This window comes from Zeus faber (genome assembly GCF_960531495.2).
Source record: "Zeus faber genome assembly, chromosome: 14".
NCBI lineage: Eukaryota > Metazoa > Chordata > Actinopteri > Zeiformes > Zeidae > Zeus > Zeus faber.
Window position 1 is genome coordinate 2,568,245 of NC_137200.1, and position 22,004 is coordinate 2,590,248.

A 22,004-nucleotide genomic window follows, 5' to 3' on the forward strand; every position below is an offset into this window, starting at 1 on the left:
ATCGGTGAAAAAGACATATCAGTCGACCCCTAGTAGAAATTTGGTAATGGACACTAGACCTAACTATAAACATTAAATATGATCCTATAAATTGACAAAAGAGCTACAGAATAAACCCAACATTTCAGAGTGGTGGTAAGAGTGGCAAGGCAAGTCAGATTTCTTAAGACTTCATATGAAAGCAAGGAAGACTCAAAGCATCAAAATAAAAAGCTAAAAACACAACAAACAAATAAACAAAAGTAAAATTCACATTCTGGAATATATTAAAAATAAAAAAATTTCATCTTCAAAAATGTAACTATAATAAAAAATAAAGAAAAGTAGAGTTTATTAAAGTGGACCTATTATGCTCCTTTTCACCAAGTTAATATAGTCAGGTCCCCAAAACATGTAACATAATTTTCTTTTTGCTGAAAATACCACTCAGATTATACATCAGAGCCATTTTAACATGTGTCTAATCCACCCTGTCTGAAAACGGGCTCTTTCAGTGGGTGGAGCCACCCTGTGAGCCAATGGGGCTTGAGCTTTACTCCAGATTCCGTTGTAGTTCTCTGTAAACGTTCACTGATTTCAACTTATCAGTACACCAAAATCAGTTTCTAAACTAATTTGAGGCGAGAAATAAGCAATCCCATTGCTGACTCTTAACTCATATAAGATCTACAAGGCCTCATTTTAAAGTTTGTTCCAACTTTCACCGTCAGGAGGCGCGGAGCTTGGGGCATTAATGTTTCATTCAATTACAGAAACACCGGAAAATAAAATAAATACATCTGCGGATTTGTTTTAAGAAACACGGAGCAGATCACGTACCGCAGCTAACAATACAGTCAACCTACTGTGGACACATACACACAGAAACACACAGACTCAAACACACAGCATAATAGTTTTAAAAAAACTTAGATTTCCATCATCCGCAGTTTTGTCACAGACAGTATTAATTCCTCTTTCTTTTTAAAGATTTGTGCTGGTCTCTGCCGCCAACAGAGCACTTCCCATGATTAGCTCTTAGCTTCGATTCTATAAGGTCAGGTCGCGCTCCAACTGTTGGTGGAGTTTCTCAGATGGGGGGTGGTTTTAGTTTTACTGAAGTGAAGTATATTACTGGAAAGATGTATATCAGGGCAGCAATACTGAATGGCTCATTTAGGACATGTTTTCTGATACAGCTCACAAAAAACTGACTGGGTTGTCTTATTTCACAGTTTGTGTGTTAGTAGGCCCATCAGAGACCCAAATGTATGTGCACAAGCACTGAAAAAGTGAGTTTTGCACAATAGGTCCCCTTTAAGTCCCCCTAGAAACAGGAGGTTGCATGGCTTCCTACTGGAAACCGTAAGACATATGAAACACCTATTAAAATACTTACTTAGAACACTCAGGCAAGCGTGGCGATAATTTGAGTTTCCTGAAGAAGATATGTGTATTTGTGTTTATTGTATTTTGTATTTGCTCTGCTGTTTTCAGTTACATTATGACCCTTGTGTTGCCTGAGTGGGTTTTTTCCTTCACAGGAGCCTCTCTGAGCCTCTGATGACCTACAATCTACACGGAGACCTCATGTTGGCTGCAAGTAAGTCATGGTTGGCAGACAATATTTGTTTATTCCGTATTTTACTTGGAATATTAACTTGAAATCAAGATTTGATCATGTTAATATGTAAAATGTGATATAACAAACAGCCAAGGATATTAAAAGACTTGAAGGATCAAAAAATCTGGATGATAAACTTATGTTTCAAGACGAGATTTAAAAGATGATATTGATATTTCTGACCTTTACGCTTTACCTGTGACTTAGCAACAGTCAAGGACGTTCCTTGGACTCATCATTAAAAAATAGCTATCGGTAAAACCATAAAAATCGATTTAAATGAACAGGCAAGAGATGCTAAAATGTTAGAGATACCAACTCCCTCCGCTTAAGAGCTATCTACTGGCGATTTTCCATCGCATGGTACTGGTTCAACTCAGCTCGACTCTACTTGCCTTTTTTAGTTCCTTTAGTACCTGATACTTTTTTGGTATAATTTCATCGCGGTTCCAAGCGATACCAAAAGGTCACAAGAAAACACTGCAGACTACTGATTGGTCACAGAGAATCGTCCCTTTTTTAACCTCCCATAAGTGTACTTGCTGTGTCACTGCATCATCATTGCGCGACACGGGACATCCTGCACAAACCTGCCATTTCTATATAGCCAAGCTACTATAGCGGGCGCAATTTTTAAAAATTCACTTGACTATTAGATTAAATGGCAACCCGCAATACCGGGTTAAAATCAAGAACACAAGCCGTTCCATATCCTCCATTGATCCTTTGTGTGACAAGTTGAAGATGACGTCACGGCAGTTTCATGCGGTGTCGCTATGGGTACTATCTGCAGTGGAAACAAAGTACCTAGCACCAAAAGTGAGTAGAGTGGAGTTGAGCTGTACCATGTAATGGAAAAACGTGATTAGTGCTGTACTTTCCACCACCACCAACATCTACGGTTCAGGCCAACCCTTTTTTAGGGGATTCAAAATGTCCAGATAACAATGAGGATCACTCATTGTTATCTGGACATTTGTATTCCTAAAAATCTGTTGGGATCTAGCAGCGCACGCTGGTGACCTCTCACTTCAGGGTCGGGCGTTTTTTTCCTACATTGACACACTTTATCTCACAGCCAAAAGGGAGTGAAAAGAAACAAGCAGACCGAATCTGAGGACGAACATTCTCAACTTATGTGATCGTAGCCCACACACGGTCACTTTTGAATATGTTTAAAATATGTCATATTTCCTCATACACTGTCACTTCTTAAAATGCAGTAAGAAAGATTAATATTCAGTCTCAGTCTTTTGCTTAAAGGTCTGAATGTGAATTGTGATGCATACATTGAGTGATGTTGGATCCAAAATAATAATAAAAGGAGGACATTTTCTCACACTTTCACACAAGTTTGGCCCTAGTTTAGGCCACTGAGGGGGCGGTGTACTTCAGTGTGAATTGTCGACAGTTGTCTGTCAGCCCCCAAACCATGAGGGAGTGGGTGATTGTTGGCGTTGGTGGCTTTAGAGGATATAGGTTTTCTATTTTTGAACCCAAATTTTTATATTTTTTAATTTTTTTTACAAACTGCATTTCATCAAGTTGTTTTTTTTTTTACTCTTTTGCACTCCCACAAACCATCTATTTTGGCAACGCCTACACTAACGTAAGAGAAGACACTAGAAAAAGGAAGTTCTGCCGCTTCCTACTGGCAACCCAATTGTAGCCAATGTCATGCTCTGGATGTGCGGCGGAAATTGCAAAAACTGGTTTGGAAAAAAATACATCAATGCATCAGTCAAAATCGCAGCACTCCTGTCTGGGCTCCTGCTAAGCGCCCTCTTCTTTTCCCCTAGCGGCGGGGGGAGGGAGGAGTAGAGAGAAAGACGCATAGGTCTTGGGAGGCACAGATATCTATGCAGGTTTCTAGCTTCGGGTCCCATACTGGGCCCATGTGCTGGTACCAATCTGTAAAAAAGTTTAATGTAAATTACTGAACATAATAATCACACAGGATCTTCAAAACCAGTGACCTCACTATGATTGCAACTGAAGGTTTAGGTATTTCTGTTGGTACTGTGTGTATCAGCAAGCACCTGAGCATAACACTGAGCTTGTATTCACTCTGGAAAGAAAACTGGTCTTGACACATCTCTGGACGGGAGTATTATGAGCCCGGAGTCAAGAGCACCAGCGCTCCCTGCCCTAACCGCCTCCAGACATTTTTTTTTTATTTATTTTTTGCAATTGGACAACCATCACCACACTCTTATTTTTTTATGATAGGTTATATCTGGAAAATCAGATGGACTTCCATTTGTTGCAACACAAGCTGGAGGTTATATTTGCCTGTTCTAAAATTAGCTGTGGATAGCTGAAAATGTAACTGTGGTGTGGGGATGGGGAAGGTGGGGGTTTGAGCAGCCACACCTGTCCTGGGTCTAGGTAAGTGGGGCCCAGGATCAGGGTGGCTGCATACATGTTGCTCGATGGTTGGTCTAACGAGCAGCAGGTAAAACTCCCATCTCCACACACCCTCAAGATAGGCGTCCTTGTCATGACACGTGTCCATCTGCTCCTGGGTTTATTCCACCTAGCCCACTCGCTACAATAAACTGTCTTAAACCCCGTTGTCTGTCTCTCTGTGCCAGAGGTCCCTGAAAACGCCACCTGGGTGGTGTGTGGTTGGCGAAACTGACACAGTTACTTCAACACATCTCAAGATTTGAACCCTGAGTGTACATGTAATGCCTAGTTTACACCACAGGACTTGAGCTAGCTTTTTGAGTCCCACGGAAATTTTCAAGATGAAGTTAGAAGATCATAAGAAAATCTCTTGTTAAGTTAAAACTACAAAAAATTTGTCCCAGACCAGTCCGGTTGGTTCATACTATTATTAGGGGTCCAGGCCTAGGTGCGTGGTGTAGACATCAGTTTGTAGTGGTGTTCGGGCAGTATCTGCGTTGGGTTGAGACGACCTGACACAACACCCAGTTTTTCGTTTGATATTATATATATTTTTTGCCCATTTTGTAAATAAACGCATTGTGTTTGCATCTAACCCGGTGTTGTGTCCCTCCTTATGTTGCGGCATTCAAGCCAGTTGTTAAATAAAGACTGTAGGAGTCGATGATGCGTTCCATGGGACTCGGAAAATTGTAACTTGTGTTAGATGAGATGGCCGCGTTGGCTTAAGCGTCTGCTAAAGCCTCAGTCTGCATTATTAATTTGTTTTGCTCTGCCTTTTACGTCCTATATCTTGATTTGGCCATTTTCAATTGCAGTGCTCACTCACGACTTAGACATAAAATACTCTACTCTATCCTGCCATGCTGAGAGTTATTTCTGATGGTAAACCAACACACTTTTGCTTTGACACTGAGGCGTTTCTTCATGATATCCCCATGACATCTTCATAATTCTTTCTTCCTCTCGGTCCAAACAATGTTCTTCTTGAGTTTATCATTAATTTGTTTTGATGGTATAGCATGCCTTTCAGTTTCTGGGACTTATAACTGACTTTTGATAAGAAACTTTCTTGTTATGCCAGCATTTTGTTAAACCAAGTTATGCTGTGTGGATTTTTTTTTTCTTTTTTTTTGTTTGCTGCAGTGGTCTGTCGTAAAGCCGTTCCATGAACGTCTGTGCCAGACGTTACCCTTGGTTTAATTAAATTGGGACTTAATGGACTGATAAAAAAAACAACCCAAAAAACCCATTGTTGTTGTTATGGCGGCATGTTGTTAACCAATCTATGCCGTGTGTTAAAATAATTTTCTTTGTCCGTGATATCCTATTGTGATAAATTTGTCTCATTTGAAAGGCCTTTTTGATGGGAAGTGAATAATTGTGGATTATTCACAGTAGTTTAAATTGAACAATGCAATCACACAATCCCCTGTTAAACTTGCAGACTAAGCTCCACCTTGTCTTTATGTTTTTGTTCAGCCAGTGTGTGTTGTGTGTGGTGTGTGTGTGTGTGTGTGTGGGTGGGTGCTGCTCTCTTGCTACCTACCCCTTACCCCTAGCCCACTTTTTGTTACAAACCTAGGACTTGATTTGTTGATGTATTTATGTGAACATTTTGTTTCTTTATTGCTACCTCTGCATAATTAATACTGTTAGGCGCTTACCGTCTAAAATTTATATTAGAAGAGCTTGGCTTGTTTATAATAACCCTAGTGTTAATACTGTCTCTGAGACATGAATAACAAAAGCTCTGATAATGAAATTAAACTTGACATTTATTTATTGACATTTAACTTTGACATTATTTTTGTAAAAATCGTTTTTCATGAAAACAAACAATTAACTATAGGAAATATTTACAGACCTTCAAATGCTCCTTCAGAATCTACAAAGTGTATTATGTCGACCATTAACTCTTTAGATCGTCCAAATGAAAGGATTATTCTGGGTGACTGGGTGATTATTCTAGCCAACAGCAATTGGCTAGATTTTTCATCTCGCAATGATCAAAACCTATTTGGCAGCAAGAACCTAACCCAACTCATAAGTGAACCAACCACAGTTGATTACAGGTCTAAGTCCAATACACTTGCAATACAAGTGCAATACACTTAGTACTCTGGTTCCTATTTATTGTGGGGTTTTTTTCTATATATTTTATATTGTTTATAATGCTTACCTTGATATGCTCTCTATTTTCTGCTGTCCCCTTTTTGCTGTTGGAACAATGTAAATTTCCCCGGTGTGGGACTAATAAAGGTTTATCTTATCTTATCTTAAGTCGTTGTCAGATTGGATTGTTGTTACCCATCCTGATAGAGTTATTAAATCCGGGGTATTATCTAGCTGTTTCAGTGACCACTCCATTATTTTCTGTGTTTTGAAGATTAAAGTACCTTGTCTTCCGCCATCATACATCAAGGTAAGACAGTGTAAAAATATTAATATTGAACTTTTTATTCCAGACCGAACTGCCATAGGCTGGGACAAGTTTCAGCTAATACCTTTTGTTGATGGTACATGGAATTTCCTTTACACTGTTTTTATTAAAATTATAGATAAACATGCCCCATGGACAACAATTAAGGTTAAAGGTAGACATTGACCTTGGATTAATGGTGATCTTGTATGTCTCTTTAAACAGAGAGATAAAACATGGGAAAGATACTGATTGACAAAGGATTCTGCTGATTGGAATGCATATAAACATCTAAGGAATACACGTATATTCAAAACAAGAAACTCTAAATCTAATTATCATAAAGATAATAGAATATTTAATCTAATGAATTGAACAAACCCAAACAGTTCTGGAACAGAATCAACAGCATAATCAATACATCCACCAAAAGCCCTACTACTCATGTTATAGTTAAAAACGAAGTTGTTAATGATCCTCCTATAATTGCCCATGTCTCTAGCCACGTTTTTCCCTGTCTGCAACATTTTTCTGATTTTCCCTACTCTGATATTTCTTTGAATAACTCTCAGGGTGGTAACTCCTTCTCCTTTAGAAGAATCCGTCCAACTGATATTCAGCAGGTTATTTGCGATCTAAACTCAGGCACTGGTACTGGCCCAGATGGTTTGGAGATGAAGTTAATCAAAATTGCTTCTCATGTTCTGGCATATCCTTTGTCTGACTTGTCAATGTACTCAATGTTTCTCTATCCACATGTGAAATTGTAGATATTTGCAATTATGCTAGAGTTACCCCATTGCATAAAGGTGGCGATCCTCTCAATCATAACTATAGACCTATTGCCATTATTAACAGTATAGCAAAAGTGTTTGAAAAGTTCATTTTTAATCAACTATCTCAATATGTTAATGATTTCAGCATCTTATCTCCATACCAATCTGGTTTCAGACTATACTTCTCTATAACTACTGCTCTTTTAAAATTTACCAATGATATATCCTCTTCATTGGACAACATTATGCTTACAGACGCAATATTTATAGATCTTACTAAAGCTTTTGATATGGTTGATCACTACCTCCTACATGAAAAACTCTATGCCTTTGTTCTTTAAAAATATATTTAACTTGGTTCAACTCATATCTTTACCACAGACCTCAATGTGTCTCTTATCAGGGCAATCAGTCAAATGTTATGATCATGGAAAAGGGTAATTCCATTTTTATTAATGATCTCCCTCAAATCTGTTCTGTTTGTCATATTCAACTATATGCAGATTACACAGTGATTTACTCTTCCAAGACTGACATCTCACAAACTCAGTCTACATTACAGACTGATTTTGATGCCGCTCAAAAATGATTTTCTTTTAACAAACTTAGTATGTTGTTTGCCATTAGATTATATTTTTTTGCATTTAACCAATAATTTTTCTATTAATTTCTCAGATGGGACACCACTTGAGAATGTGGAGGAATTTAAATATTTGGGTCTCTGGCTTGATTCTCAACTTTCTTTTAGGCCCCATATTGACTCACCCTACAGGTCAGGAATATAATTCTCACAGTTGAGATTACCAATACTAGATTATGCAGATATTATCTATCAGAATACCTCAGAAACAAATCTTTGTCCTCTCAATGTAGTTTACAATAGATAGTATACCGTACAATACATAGTTTACAGTAGATTTTTTTCTGAGGTGTCCTTATAGAACTCATTGCTGTTTGATGTATGATTTGCTACACCTAAATCCAGAAGACATTTCCACTGGTTGCAATTTATTTTTAATGTATTTTCTCAATTTATCCTTCTTACTTAAAACATTTTTTTAATTCCATATACGTAGGTCATCATATAGTCTGAGACATACTCAGTATCCTTTTTACTTCACCCCTACAATTTCTAAATCATGTAACGTTCCTTTATATTTAAAGCTCCATCTGACCTGAACAACCCGCTCTTGGGTATAATGATACTTGAGATGTGGAAATAATTTTCCATTATGTTTTTTCATGTCAATTAATGTTTACAGCTCTATATGGGAATTTGTACATTTACTGTACGTATTTCTATTTTATGTATTCCGGCATTTCAGTGGGTAAGGGAGTGGCTAGGCCTGGGAGAGCCTTTTCTGTGTGTGCGTGAGTGTATCTGTATTGTTTTGCTTTTTGCATTGTGTTTCTGTACATTTGTGGTTAGGACCCCCTTGAAAACGAGAGGATTCATCTCAAGGGTTTTATCCCTCTAATAAAATTTTTTTTATTTATGTGTGTCACCAGGACTCTGAAAACGGAGTCACAGAGAGCGTATTTCAATAACATTGCGTCTGTCTATAGGCATTTCTGTTATCCTGTACATTAATTCAGTCGAAGTCAACCAGTATCACTCGACTACAGAAAGATTTCTTGACACACAACGACAAGACCGAGTAAGTGATTTCTACAAAGAATTCAGTAGCAGACATATACGGAATACAACCATCCCACCCCACAGAATTCAAAGGTTAACGTGATAAGTCACAATCTGTCACAGCAACTGTACCAAAGACGTGGGACAATATCAGCAGTCACTCATTTTAGTGTCATTATTGGCCATACTGGCAGTACTTTGTACAGTGAAGCAGTGCACGGTAAATGCAGGGTCTGTAATGAAACGGCTGTACCAAGAAGTGATTATTTGAACAAATGTATGTGTTTAGGACACAGCTAAAAAACAAGATGCATTTGCAAATAGTTCAAATGTTACTGATAGAACCAGGCATGTAACAAATTGAAATTCAGCAGATATTATTATAGTCAATGAGTATGAGAAAAAAAATGTTCAATTCCTTCCTTTGACAGTGATTCAACAAAAAAAAACTTTGCTTAAAATATATCTGTCATTGAAATGATAATTTTAGTATACATAAAGCGATAGAAATTGGTGACCCTTGTAAAACAAAAGCAATTGTGGCTGATGGTAACTGCTTCTTTCAGGGATTATCATTTGCAGTCAGTGAAATGCTGATGTAAAGATGAGCAACAGCACAAACCGATGCTACGTTCCATGGGAACTCGAAAATGTGTAATTAGTGTCGATACCAAGTGATGGTGTGTTTCATGGGAAACTCGGAAAATAATTTGTATCCAACATGACTAACCTGGACCCTGTGTATTGCTGCCTGCAGCTATATTTATTATTATTATTGTTGTGACTACAAGTATTCCTCACTTAACGACGGAGTTCCCTTCCTAGGACCAGGTCGTTAAGCAAATTGGTCGATAAGCGAGGACCCGCGTTATTTCACGGTAAGGGGACGTGGCCTTTGCGAATGCTACGGTAGTGAATACTCACTGCGGGAACGAGACTGAGAACGGTGATGCGCGATGAGATGCTTGAAGCTGAGACGCCGCGGTATTACACAATACACTAGACGGGTCCAAGAGCTGGTCGTAAGTCCGAACAGTCGTTAAACAGTTAGGTTGTTAAGTGGGGAGTACCTGTATTATTACTGTTAAGCCTAAAATCTTGGCTTTGATAGTGTGCTAGAACCCGAGTCTAGCCTTTTGGTCTATCCCTGCCACAGAGTTATTTATCGGCAAGGTGTACTTTTAGTCATCTTTGGCCTCATCTTTGTCCTGGCCTGTCTTTCGCCTGTTGTTTTTATTTTTATCTTGATATTTTATCAAGGATTAACTCTGTAGGCTGAGTTTGTGGGGGAAAAAAGTTAAAGCCCTTCTTTTTATTATTTAATGTATTATACGTTATATCTGAATCTCCTTTCTGTTACCATCACAGTTTTCCACTGGTTGAATTTAAATGCAGAGGTTTACGCTCAATGAATGCCTTTATTCCATAATATGTTCCATATTCTTCTTGCATATGATGTTTTTAATGAATCTTCACCCTTCAGTTTGATATTTTTCTACGTGACATTGACAAGTTGTGTTTTTTTTTTTTTTTGTTTGTTTGTTTTCATTCCTTAGAGTCAGATAATTTGGACCACAGACTGTGTGAGGTGCACTCACTCACCTACAATCTGCCGGAGAAGAACCAGGAGATGCTTGATCTCCTTATCAAACACCTTGTCAAGTGAGAGAAAAGCTTTTCTTATTATATTGTATTTCTATATTATCTGACGTTCTACCATCCAAATGCAGCTCTGACACCAATGATACTGTTTCTAAGCAGGGGCTCTCAAACTGCGGTCCATGGCCCGCGGCCCGCTAGGAGTCCTTAAAGGAAATGCGAGGGGGCGACAGCAATTAAAATAAATCAATAATTAAATAACATTGAGTTGACTAATGACCTGTTCACTTTTTGTTGGTAGTGTTTGCAGCAACAGCCAACATAACCTCATGACACCATCCAACATGGCGGTAATCTTCGGACCAACTCTGATGAGGGCGGAAGAGGAGACAGTGGCGGCCATGTTGGATATAAAGTTCCAGAACATTGTTGTGGAGATTCTGATTGAGGAGTACCAAAAGGTAGACTTTTGGATGAGATTATATATGCAAGTGAAGGCTATATTATGAGAAATGTAGGTGAATAATATTAATAATAATACATATTGTAGGTGATTTTGCTTCAGTACATAAGTCTTGAGACATTTTTAAAAATGATTATAGATCTATACATTTCTGCATTCATTTTTCTTTTCATTCAGCAACACTTTGTACATTTGGTTATATCTTTGATTTTTTAACTTAACTTGTTTGATAGGTGAGAAAGAAAATGCGCATGTAGATGATGGAACGTGCTATGTGATTACAGATCTTCAGTGGCGTGCCAGAGGACAGAGCTGCCCCGCCCGTCCCGCCTCCACGAGTCACCCCAAGGAAACGACAACCCATCACCATCTCCAAGCGGCCGCCCCGTGTCTACCAAGCACTTAATTGCGAACAACTTCAGAGCACCGAGAGTAATTATTGGCTCCATTTTGCCTAATCATCATCATTGTCTTCATTATCACTGTCCTGTCTTCTAATTTGAGTGTCCGTGATTTTTTTATTTTTTTTTAATAGAGAGATAGACACTTTATTGATCCCCGGAGGGAAATTTCATTGTCACAGCAGCTCACATCAAAAAAGACAATAATAAGAAGAATGCACAACACAAATAGTAAGAGAAGATGGCAATATGCAATAAACAATAAACCTGATCACGTGAAAGAATTGGCAATAATGTTGCCAATTGTATATTATACAATATAGTTTAAGATTAATGAGGATAAAAGCTTGGAAGGGAATGTACAATAATCAAAAATTACCTAAATATACGCTAAGATAAACAAAGAATAAAAATGGCTATTGCAATAACCCGCTGATAGACATTAAGTGTAAACCTTGAATTAATACAATAAAATAAGCCTAGAAAGCAGGAATAAATGGCAATATACACTTCAATTGCACTTATAAATTACCTAGATATTTGCATGAAAATGTATTTGCATGAAAATCCTGAAATCCTACTAAATGCTACAGCATTGTATTGTGTGTCTACTTCAGTAATCGCTGGTAGACTCATTAGTTGGCTTTGTAAATGTAATCTAATCTATTAAACTAGCACAGCAACAACATCGCAGATTCTTCACTCAACAGTTTTGTGAATACAATTTGCTTTACTTTGACAATGGACAATCTGCGTGTCTTATCTGCCACATCTCCGAATTCTTTAAGCTAGATCATGTAATTAATATCTTCTAAAACCCCTGGTTAAGTGGGTGTAGCTCAGTCCTCATTTACTGGCAGAGAAATGTGGAACACCTGCAACATGTCCTCCCTGCATTGTCTGATATATATTAGTTTATTTCTCTTAGATAGTGCTTAGTGCTGCCAAATAACCAGCTTCGCAAAGCCTCCTCCTTTCTGACTTCACCCTAACACAGAAGTGTGTGTTAGTGGCCAGTCTCTCATAATGGCTACAGGTTTGACGACAACATTAGTTTAGTTATACATTGTGTTTACTATAGATTATTCCTTCCATTAGTCCCTGTAAAGCAAGAATAAATGTGTTTTGAGTACATTAGACACCACAGAAAGTTATTAACCAAGCTAAATTTGAATAAAAAAAAAAATCTGCAAGTATATAAAATTAGGTTTCAAAATCGTGGGAAAAAAAAAAAAAAAAAAAAAAAAAAAAAAGCAGTTTCCTCTGCTGTGAGACGCCTGGAGTGTGTCCGCTGAAGACACTAAAACAACACCCAGTCGTGTTAATTGTGTAATATATAAATGTTTACATTGGAGTAACTTCCATGTTTAAATGTTCTGCTGAGCCAAGTCCTGTGTGTAGTTGTTCACCTCAAAGCATCACTGTCTGGCTGCAGCTAATGCTGACGTAACCAAACCCTGCGCAGTCAAACCAAGCAACCTGGTGTTTATATAGTGTTAGGGGAGGGGCTATGCCAAGTATGACCATTCCACATTGAGTCATGATAGCCCCGCCCAAAAACAGTTTCACTCCACAATTTAGTACTAAATCGTTCAGTCTTTTCAGAAATTCCTTTCTAACATGTATAATGTATTTAGAAACAAATGACTGAATTCACTTTACGCCAATCAGCCACAACATTAGAACCACTGACAGGTGAAGTGAATAACATTGATCATCTTGTTCCATTGGCACCTGTTAAGGGGAAGGGATATATTAGGCAGCAAGTGAACAGTCAGTTCTTGAAGTTGATGTGTTGGAAGCAGGAAAAATGGTCAAGTGTAAGGATCTGAGCGACTTTAACAAGGAACAAATTGTGATGGCTAGACGACTGGGTCAGAGCATTTACAAAACGGCAGGTCTTGTGGGGTGTTCCCAGTATGCAGTGGTTAGTACCTACCAAAAGTGGTCCAAGGAAGGACAAGCAGTGAACCAGCGTCAGGGGTGCCTAAGGCCCATTGATGTGCGTGGGGAGCGAAGGCTTGCCTGTCTGGTCTTGTCCCATAGAAGAGCGACTGTGGCACAAATGTCGTTGGCATGGGAATGGCCCGGAGTCCCACGGTAGAGCTGACATCACTCTTGGGATTCCAGGAGGGGATCGATCGCTGTAGCTGACAGAACAAACAGACACAGTATGAGCCTTCCCGTTTCATTGATGGGGCGGCCCACTCACACAAAAGCGCTACTGGATTCCAGAAGTCACCGTTCCTTTAGGAAGTGCTTGAGATCGCAGCACATATGTCTTTCGTCGACTCGTCTTCTCCGTCGACGCACTGCAGAAAACCGAACCGAGGGGGGGAGTCGTCGTCGTCGTCGTCGTCGTCGTCGTCGTCCCGAGTAGCCGATCCTGGCGGCTCGCAGGGAACTTGTCCTGCCAACAAGTTCCAATCGGCCTCTCTTATTTGCTCTCCATTACGGAGCAACCAATCGGTTGCCGTCCGCCGTTCTCGCCCATTAGCAACAGCTGCGTCTCATTGCCATCAGCTGGGTGTTGCTGGTTAGCGCCTAACCATACGGAAAACAACTACCCACCAGCAAAAACATTGATCCCACTGTCCCAAATAGTCCATGAAGCACACCCCCATATTACCAGTCAACATGCATAAATCAGCATACTAATTTTAACAGTAAACCAATAAAACTACACAGGGCCCACACGACACAAATGGCTGAAAAAGTTCATGCTGGCTATGATAGAAAGGTGTCAGAACACACAGTGCATCGCAGCTTGCTGCTTATGGGGCTGCATAGCCACAGACGGGTTAGAGTGCCCATACTGACCCCTGTCCACCGCTGAAAGTGCCTACGATGGGCACATGTGTGTCAGAACTGGACCATGGAGCAATGGAAGAAGGTGGCCTGGTCTGATGAATCACGTTTTCTTTTACATCATGTGGATGGCCGGGTGTGTGTGCATTGTTTACCTGGGCAAGAGATGGCACCAGGGTGCGTATGGGAAGAAGGCAAGTCCACGGATGTGTGATGCTCTGGGCAATGTCTTGCTGGGAAACCTTGGGTCCTGGAATTCATGTGGATGTTACTTTTACACGTAGCACCTACCTAAACATTGTTGCAGACCAAGTACAACCCTTCATGGCAACGGTATTCGGTGGCCTCTTTCAGCAGGATATTGTGCCCTGCGCCCAGGACTTAAATGATCTGCTGCTGAAGTCTTGGTGCCAGATACCACAGGACACCTTCAGAGGTCTTGTGGAGTCCATGCCTGGACAGGTCAGAGCGGCACAATGGGGACCTATACAATATTAAGTGGTTTTAATGTTGTGGCTGTCGGTTTAAGTCTGCCTTACTCACCAATTTTTTGATATAATAATATCAACTAGATAAACCATGGACATGTTTTAAGAGTAATGTTTGTTCCTTACAACAGAAAGTGGCAGTTCTGCGCAGGGCCCCGGACTACAGGCGGTGAACACTGACGGGGACGTTCCACCGCCTGTGCCGCTGCAGCGGACCAAACCCACAGGCTTTGCTCCGATGATTCCAAAAGAGCCTCCCCCAAGACTAAAACCAGGATCTCGCCAGGAAAGGAATTCTGACCTTGACATTGGCAAACTGGTCGCCAGGCTGGATGATTCCAATCATCAGATGGATGCATCTACGGCCACAAATGGAGAGTCTGGAGTCACAGTGAAAAGAGCACAGTCATTCCAGGCCAAGAGAGCACATCCTGCGGGTAACTCCCACAGAAAGTTTTCACTTCAAGTTCAAGTTCAAGAGATTATTTGTCTTGCTTTTATTTGAGGTGAATTGGATGATTTTTTTTCCACCATCAGATTTACAGGTACAAGAATATATGTCTATAATATTATAATCCATAATATGATGATTTAGGTATATTACATTGCCTAAGTTGCCAAAGTGACTTGTAATAAGTATATTTGTCATCCCAGTTACTGTCAAGAGAGCTTTTACAAGAATAAGTAACATTAGTAGTGTCAGAGTTAGAATTATTTTTCAGGGTAAAACGGGATGGACTTCCCCAAGAGGTGGAACCCAGGTGCAACCTGGAGAGATATGTCTTGAGCAGATGGGGAATTCTGTTTGTTTTATTTAATGAAGGCATATTCGTATGGGAAGATAAGTTTTAAGGGTTGTTAACTGGCATTATGTGACACTTAAAACAGGGGTAATGTGTGGGGGACGTGTCCAACTTGTTGCCCAGTCATGCTTTATGATTATGTAGAAAATATATAATTTGCTTTCCAAATAGTGGCTCTCTAATTTGTAATACTAAACATGAGAGGTAAGATAATCAGAGGTTGATTCCAGAGAATTGTCTTGGCAAAAAATAATTACTATCCCTGGCCCTTGACACTGTCACTGACACCATATACTACTTTTTGGTTAAATATAATATATCACGATTAATGTTAGTAATGTAGATGGCACTATGGAATTATGATGTAGATGTAGTGGCTTAGAAAAATGAATTTAGTTTAAGATATGTTTGCACAATAAAATGTGGGCTTTTAGAAAGTCACCCCACATTTAAATTAATGTAAGAGTAAAATGACATGTTGGCACACTCAGATTTCTGCTTGCAAATGTGTAACATCTTGTTTTGTTTTATTTTCAAGGAGATTGTGATCTGAATAAAACAAGGTATTCGGAGAAACATGTAATTTGTAGACCCCCGGTCAGACCTCCAGAGCCCCCCACTCGATACTCTGCCCCCCAAAAGACCCCAAACCCTGTAGGCAACAGTGAGAGCAGCTCTGCATCATAGTGAGTACACACACACACACACACACACACACACACACACACACACATACACACACACACACACACACACACACACACACACACACACACACAGACCATTTGGAAAAACCGTACATTATGTAAGAGAAAATTGTCCAAATCGGAACAACCATGCTACTTTTATATTTATCTTCTGGAACTGCTAATGGCCATGGTGAATTGTTGCTGGAAAAACAGTGCACAACTCGCTTCATCTCACATGAGCAGATGAAAAAAAGTGTCCAGAGGAGGATAAATGCAGGTTGAGAGTAATGTTGCTGCTCCCCCTGCGCTGAGTGAGTGCTTGTAACTCCAGCTTCTGTTAATAAACAAATCCAGATGTCTGACGCAAATATATTTTTTCATAAAACCCGGAACGTCCAACTCTGAAAGTGTGTGTTCGTCGTTGGAGGGAAAACTAGTCCAGTGAAAATGTCTTCATCGAATCATCATTGAGTTGATCAAATTTGGATTGGCTCATGTATACTGTGCTATGAAATTGAATTTAATATTTCACACTTTCTCTTTATTTTGTTTTATTCCTCTTCAGTGTTGCCTCTAAGACCAAGTTTTTTGAGAATGCTTCCAGGCAAATTGGCAGGTATGTCAGATCTTTATATATTGTCTTTATAAGACAATTTGACATCCAATTTAATTTTAAACTGTAGCTGTAGAGTCATTCTTATTTAGCATCCTCTATGAACATGTCTTAGGAACATACTTTTGATAAATAAATGTATTTTCCGCATTCTCAAAATGTTTTGTGAATGCTTATATACTTTCATCTCTATTCCATAGTTTTGCCTGACCATTTAAAATCCAATTTTTTGCCTTTTCTGTCTTAAGTCCACCAGTTTCCCCACCACCATCAGCGCAGTCGAATGTAAAAAAGGAGGTGAGGGATTTTATTCTGCATGTTATAAATACAATATCCATAATGTGAAGTGTTTTGGTAATTGACTCGACCTCCCTGTATGTTGCTTACTCAGAACTCAGGTTGAGGAGATTAACTTGCTGCAGGACTAGAAATCCAGCCCCTTGGGGTCTTTCTGAGACCAGCGACAAGAGAAAGCACTCAGTATTAACTGGAACAACTTCCCAATATTGCTCCACAGTCGTTTGTCGAATTGGAGCGTCATGGGTGGAAAATCAATCAATCAGGAGGTTTTTTTTTCTTCAAGTTCCTTCAACTTTAACATGCAGGAGGTAGGTATTGTGTTTACAGCAACACCATGGCAAAATAACGTTTGGGAAGTGCAGCTGTTTGGGACTGGATGTTGAAAAGGGGTCTGAATCAAATGTCATCACTCACGGTTGAACCACATCCTTTTGTTTAATTTAGTTCTCTTAGAAAATGCACAATGTCTTAAAAAACCATTCTTAGCAATGTATGCAATACATGTATGGATGTATTGCATGACATAACTGTAGATGAAAAACTAAAAACTATTCAAAAGGTGTAAAAAAAATATAAATGTTTTATCTGTACATTTACCAAAATATGAAGTGGCAGTGAGTAGTACAAGTGATTGAGTTGTGAAATGGTTGTCTAATGTCAAACAGTGTGCAAACAAATTTCTAAGAATCTAAATTTTGCTGGCCCAACATTAGAAGGACCAAAGTGTCCAAGTCAAAACATGTTCCTTAAAAAACGTTGAGGCCACCTTCAGTATTTTTTGCGTCTTATTAAATGTTTTTCTTTTCACGTGTTCTGTGTAAGATAATTTGTCCAGATGAGATGTGAAGGAGGAAATTCCTTCCACCTCAAAACTTAAGTTTCAGCGGTCACAAATCTTTTGCTCTTCAACTACAGCTACAGTTGTCTGTAGTCGCCAGTTGCCATGGTGTTTCTGTTGTGCGAGAGATTGGCTGGAGCGGCTCTTTAATTCGGCAGTATTGAAGCTCTAAGCCTGGGTTGATGAACTTTAAGATGTATTTCTGATCAGTGTCTAGTTCTAACTATACCTTAGAACATTAAAAGCTGAATATGTTTTCAAAGTTGAAAAAATAATTATATTTTACCCAGATGATGAGAGTACATTTATAAAGTGAATCTTGCTCCCAAAAATATTGACAGCATTTGTAATTTTCTGAATGATAGTTGACAAGAAAATCTATTTGTCAGACTTGGGACGGGGGTTGTTACATTTTAGGATTAGACGTACGCGTACACCTGAAGTGTTTTATGATGAATATGTGAACAAAATGTTGCATATTTTGATTTTACTTAAGTTCACCGAATTTGAAAAGTCTATGTTGTATGTTGTGTTTTTTCAAAAGGGAAAATAAAATTGTTTGTTCAAAAAAAAAGAATATTTTTTCTGTCATTTTGTCAAATCAGGGCCATTTCTTGTATTATCGGGTCTCATCTCAAGTTTTGAAGCATATTAATTTCTCTCGCAAGTGAATAGTATTTTAATGTAATTTGTCATAAACACTAGCAGTGGAGGCAAAAGTGTTTGCTTTGAAAATACCCCCTGGCTCACTGCCGGGCGTTCATATTTAAATACAAGGTATGCCATTATGATGACATTGAAGCCTGAGTCGTGATAAAATGAAAGCAAATAAGCTTCAAGATACAAGAAATATCAAGTTAAAATGCCTTTAAAACATGGTCATTAATACATATAAATATAAATGCTATCAACAGCAGTTTGCATTTATATATTTTTTTATCTGCTAATGCCTGTGTTTTGATACATTTTATTTGTATTATATTATATACCTTGGAGCGACTGAAGACTACTATCCCGTTTTTCCAGAGAGCACCACAGGATGTTTGTAAAATGTAAACAGCTACATTTTTCCTGAATTTCTGGACTTTCTGCCTGTAAAAAAGGTATTTTTTTCAAACCGTCTTCTCCATAAGCCCAAAATTTTAAATGCATTAAGGTAAAACCTGATCGTTGTGTAGTGGAAAAAACTGCATCTAACAATTAAACTGAAGAAGAGAAGTTCGAGAGAGTCGAGGTCTGAAGATATAAGACTTTATTATCACTTGCAAGAAGTGACAACAGAATCTGAGTTGGTTTGGCAAAGAACTGCCGAGCCGCTCATGGACTCCTCCTTTTAACCTCTTTCTGTTGGTAGAGAAAGTACATCTGTTTACTCAATTAGGATCCCTTCCTTCCTCCTATACGGTCAATAGTGCAAAGAAGCCATTTGTCTGCATTCTTTGACATCAGTTACAACAACAAACCTCCCGACACTAGTCCAGGCCACATTTTATGAGGGGATGGTTGCATTCACACACCTTCCCATGTCACATGGTCCACAGTCAACAAAGCACTTATTCATGTCTTTGCTGACCCCTGTCTCACACACACTTACTTCATTCCTATAGCATATGGGCAAGATAACGAATGTTCTTTCTTATTTAATGGTAGAATATAATGAACATATTTCTTTTAAATGTACTAGTAAATTTCTCCCATAGTTGCTCTTTATAGACTAGATTGTATGTTAAACTTGCCTGCAACACAATGCACTACAATCCCAAAATGCACTGGGCTGTGCTGGTGTTTTATTAAATCTCTTGTTATTTGTTTATCTTTTCTTTATCTATCATCAGGGCATCCCGGGTGTGCAGCCAGGGGGCCAGTGTGCCAGGGGCCCCATGCATGTGCAAAGAAGTTCAATGGGAAACTCCCGCACTAACTTACGGAGTAGAATGGCAAATTCCAGGGTCTAACTTACCTAGTGTTATGCAGCCACCACCTGCATTTTCACTATAAGCTGCAGCATCACGGTTAAATAATAAAAAAGTCTAAAGAGTCATGGTTGGTTTATTGTTGCAGTGAAAAACATGTCTAGTGATGAAAGGTTTGACTCTTTTTTTTTTTCAGATTTGGTTCTTGACAAGTTACTTAGTAGAAAGAGTTGATCAATTTAGCGAGGGAGGACTTTTAGCGGATGATAAACAAGAGCATAGGTCACTCTGAGTTCTGGATGGAATTATCACTAGAGATATCAAATCTGTGAGTCAAAGTTTTACACGTTGCAAGAGTGAATCCGGAATTCCTAATCATTTAAAAGATTTATTCGCTATGAATTAATGGTTTGCAAGTCGTGCATCATTTGTGCCTTATTGGCCTACTTTACCCAGAGGTCACTGTGTGTAGACTGGCCCGTATATTTGTTGTGATTTTTCAATATAGTCCCTTTGGTGATTGAGTTTGATACCCCATAGGATCACATGTTCCATACTATATCCATGCCATAACCAGTAGATAACCAGTAAACTATTTCAGACCAGTCCTTCATAATGCAATTCTTCAGTCTTGATCCCTCAAAACATTTAATCACAGGACATTTTCAGTGTCAGAATCACTTTAATTGTCTTTAAAAAGAATGCAGCTCTACACTGTTTTAAAAACACAATACACAAAAGGTATAAAACATTCAAGAAGAGTTTTTGTTTTTTTATGTCAAAACACCAAAACAGTCATCAATATGTACATAGATTCTGTGTCATGTAGAAAGAACCAGGTTAATATGGATCACATTCAGCACATACCACCTATTAATGTTATTGATGTTCTCGGGCAAAACACTGTACCAGATTACACAATGTGAACAGTATCAAAAAATCACCAGGGATGGTGCAGCCACACGGAGCGATTGGCACAGTTTTATAGACGTCTTGTATCCTTTTCCTATCCTTCTCCTTGTAGTTTCTATAATAAGCATTTTTTTCTGTCATGTTATTACTAACATATTGTAAAATATTAGGACATCATCCAAACCATCAAAACCACACCTCGCACTTAATTAAACATTCAATCGAAATAATAAACATTTTACTTTTAAGTGCCAAAATACCATTATTTTTTGCAGCTCGTTTAGAAGATTGTTATTAAATTTTGAGCATCGCAGCATAGCGCAATAGTGATCTAGGTGGCCACAGCACACTTTTTATTCTTGTGGTATGAAGAAATACACACAGTGCATAACTGTAGTTCACCAAAAATACCCTCACCAATAGTAAATATTATATATAAAAAAAAGAAAGAAAAGTTTTTGAAGGCAAAGACTGCTTTAAAAAAATACTGCAACTGAGACAGCTCGTCCATTCGAGCTTTTCATGCATTAATCGTGTAGAAAAATATTCAAAAAGTCAAATTTACTTACAGCAATATGTACTTGAACACGTACCAAAATATCACAGTGCATTCCAACAAGTTCTACTCACTAAACCAACTAAAACTAACACACAAGAAACGAGTTTACTGTATTTACAAAATAAAAAAGAAAGGGCATTGGTTTTTGTTCATCTGGAAATACAGACAACATTTACTATGTGTTTAGTATGTGTGACACCTAAAGCATGCCTCTACATGAAAAAAATGGACATTGTTAAATACTGGGATTGAACTGAATTGAACTGTTGGAATGAAGTTAAGTTTTTCAATTTTGTTCACATTTCATATGCTCATGCTATTAAGACTTTGGATTCAACATAGAAATTTGAATGCAATGTTTGGTCTAGGGCAGGGGTCGGGAACCTTTTTGGCTGCCAAATATTTCTAAATGTATTTCCTTGTGAGCCATATAATATTTAATACAATTGAATGCAACTTAATGCGTACATTTTTTAAGTAAGGCCTACATTTTTAACGTATAACACATCTCTGGGTACTTAATAAAGCGCTATATATAATACATTTCTCTTTATTCTTCTTGATAATATTGTTGTTATACTGTAGCTAACCAATAATAAATGAAATACTTTTTACTATTAATGCAACTTGTGGTGCTGCATAGTTTTGCTGATGGCCTTGTAGTCTGGTTCATACGTAGTGAGGTTAAGCTTCATGCTGCGTTGAGGCTTCGATCAGTTAAACGTGAGCCTAGGTTGGTCTTAATGTTTCTCAGATGCGAGAAAGACTG

At 38.6% G+C, this 22,004-nt stretch overlaps 1 protein-coding gene across 1 annotated transcript in view; it reads left to right on the forward strand.

Moving 5' to 3' along the window:
• The window catches only part of ophn1 (oligophrenin 1), a 39,230-nt gene extending 20,817 nt beyond the window's left edge, over nucleotides 1-18,413 (forward strand). Inside the window, exons 16-24 of the mRNA XM_080013307.1 lie at nucleotides 1,524-1,582; nucleotides 10,406-10,511; nucleotides 10,750-10,909; nucleotides 11,196-11,343; nucleotides 14,740-15,045; nucleotides 15,950-16,097; nucleotides 16,666-16,716; nucleotides 16,962-17,010; nucleotides 17,105-18,413. Coding sequence (XP_079869433.1) covers nucleotides 1,524-1,582; nucleotides 10,406-10,511; nucleotides 10,750-10,909; nucleotides 11,196-11,343; nucleotides 14,740-15,045; nucleotides 15,950-16,097; nucleotides 16,666-16,716; nucleotides 16,962-17,010; nucleotides 17,105-17,116 — 1,039 coding nt within the window. The 3' untranslated portion in view covers nucleotides 17,117-18,413. The remainder of the gene's footprint in view (nucleotides 1-1,523; nucleotides 1,583-10,405; nucleotides 10,512-10,749; nucleotides 10,910-11,195; nucleotides 11,344-14,739; nucleotides 15,046-15,949; nucleotides 16,098-16,665; nucleotides 16,717-16,961; nucleotides 17,011-17,104) is intronic.
• Nucleotides 18,414-22,004: the final 3,591 nt, after the last annotated feature.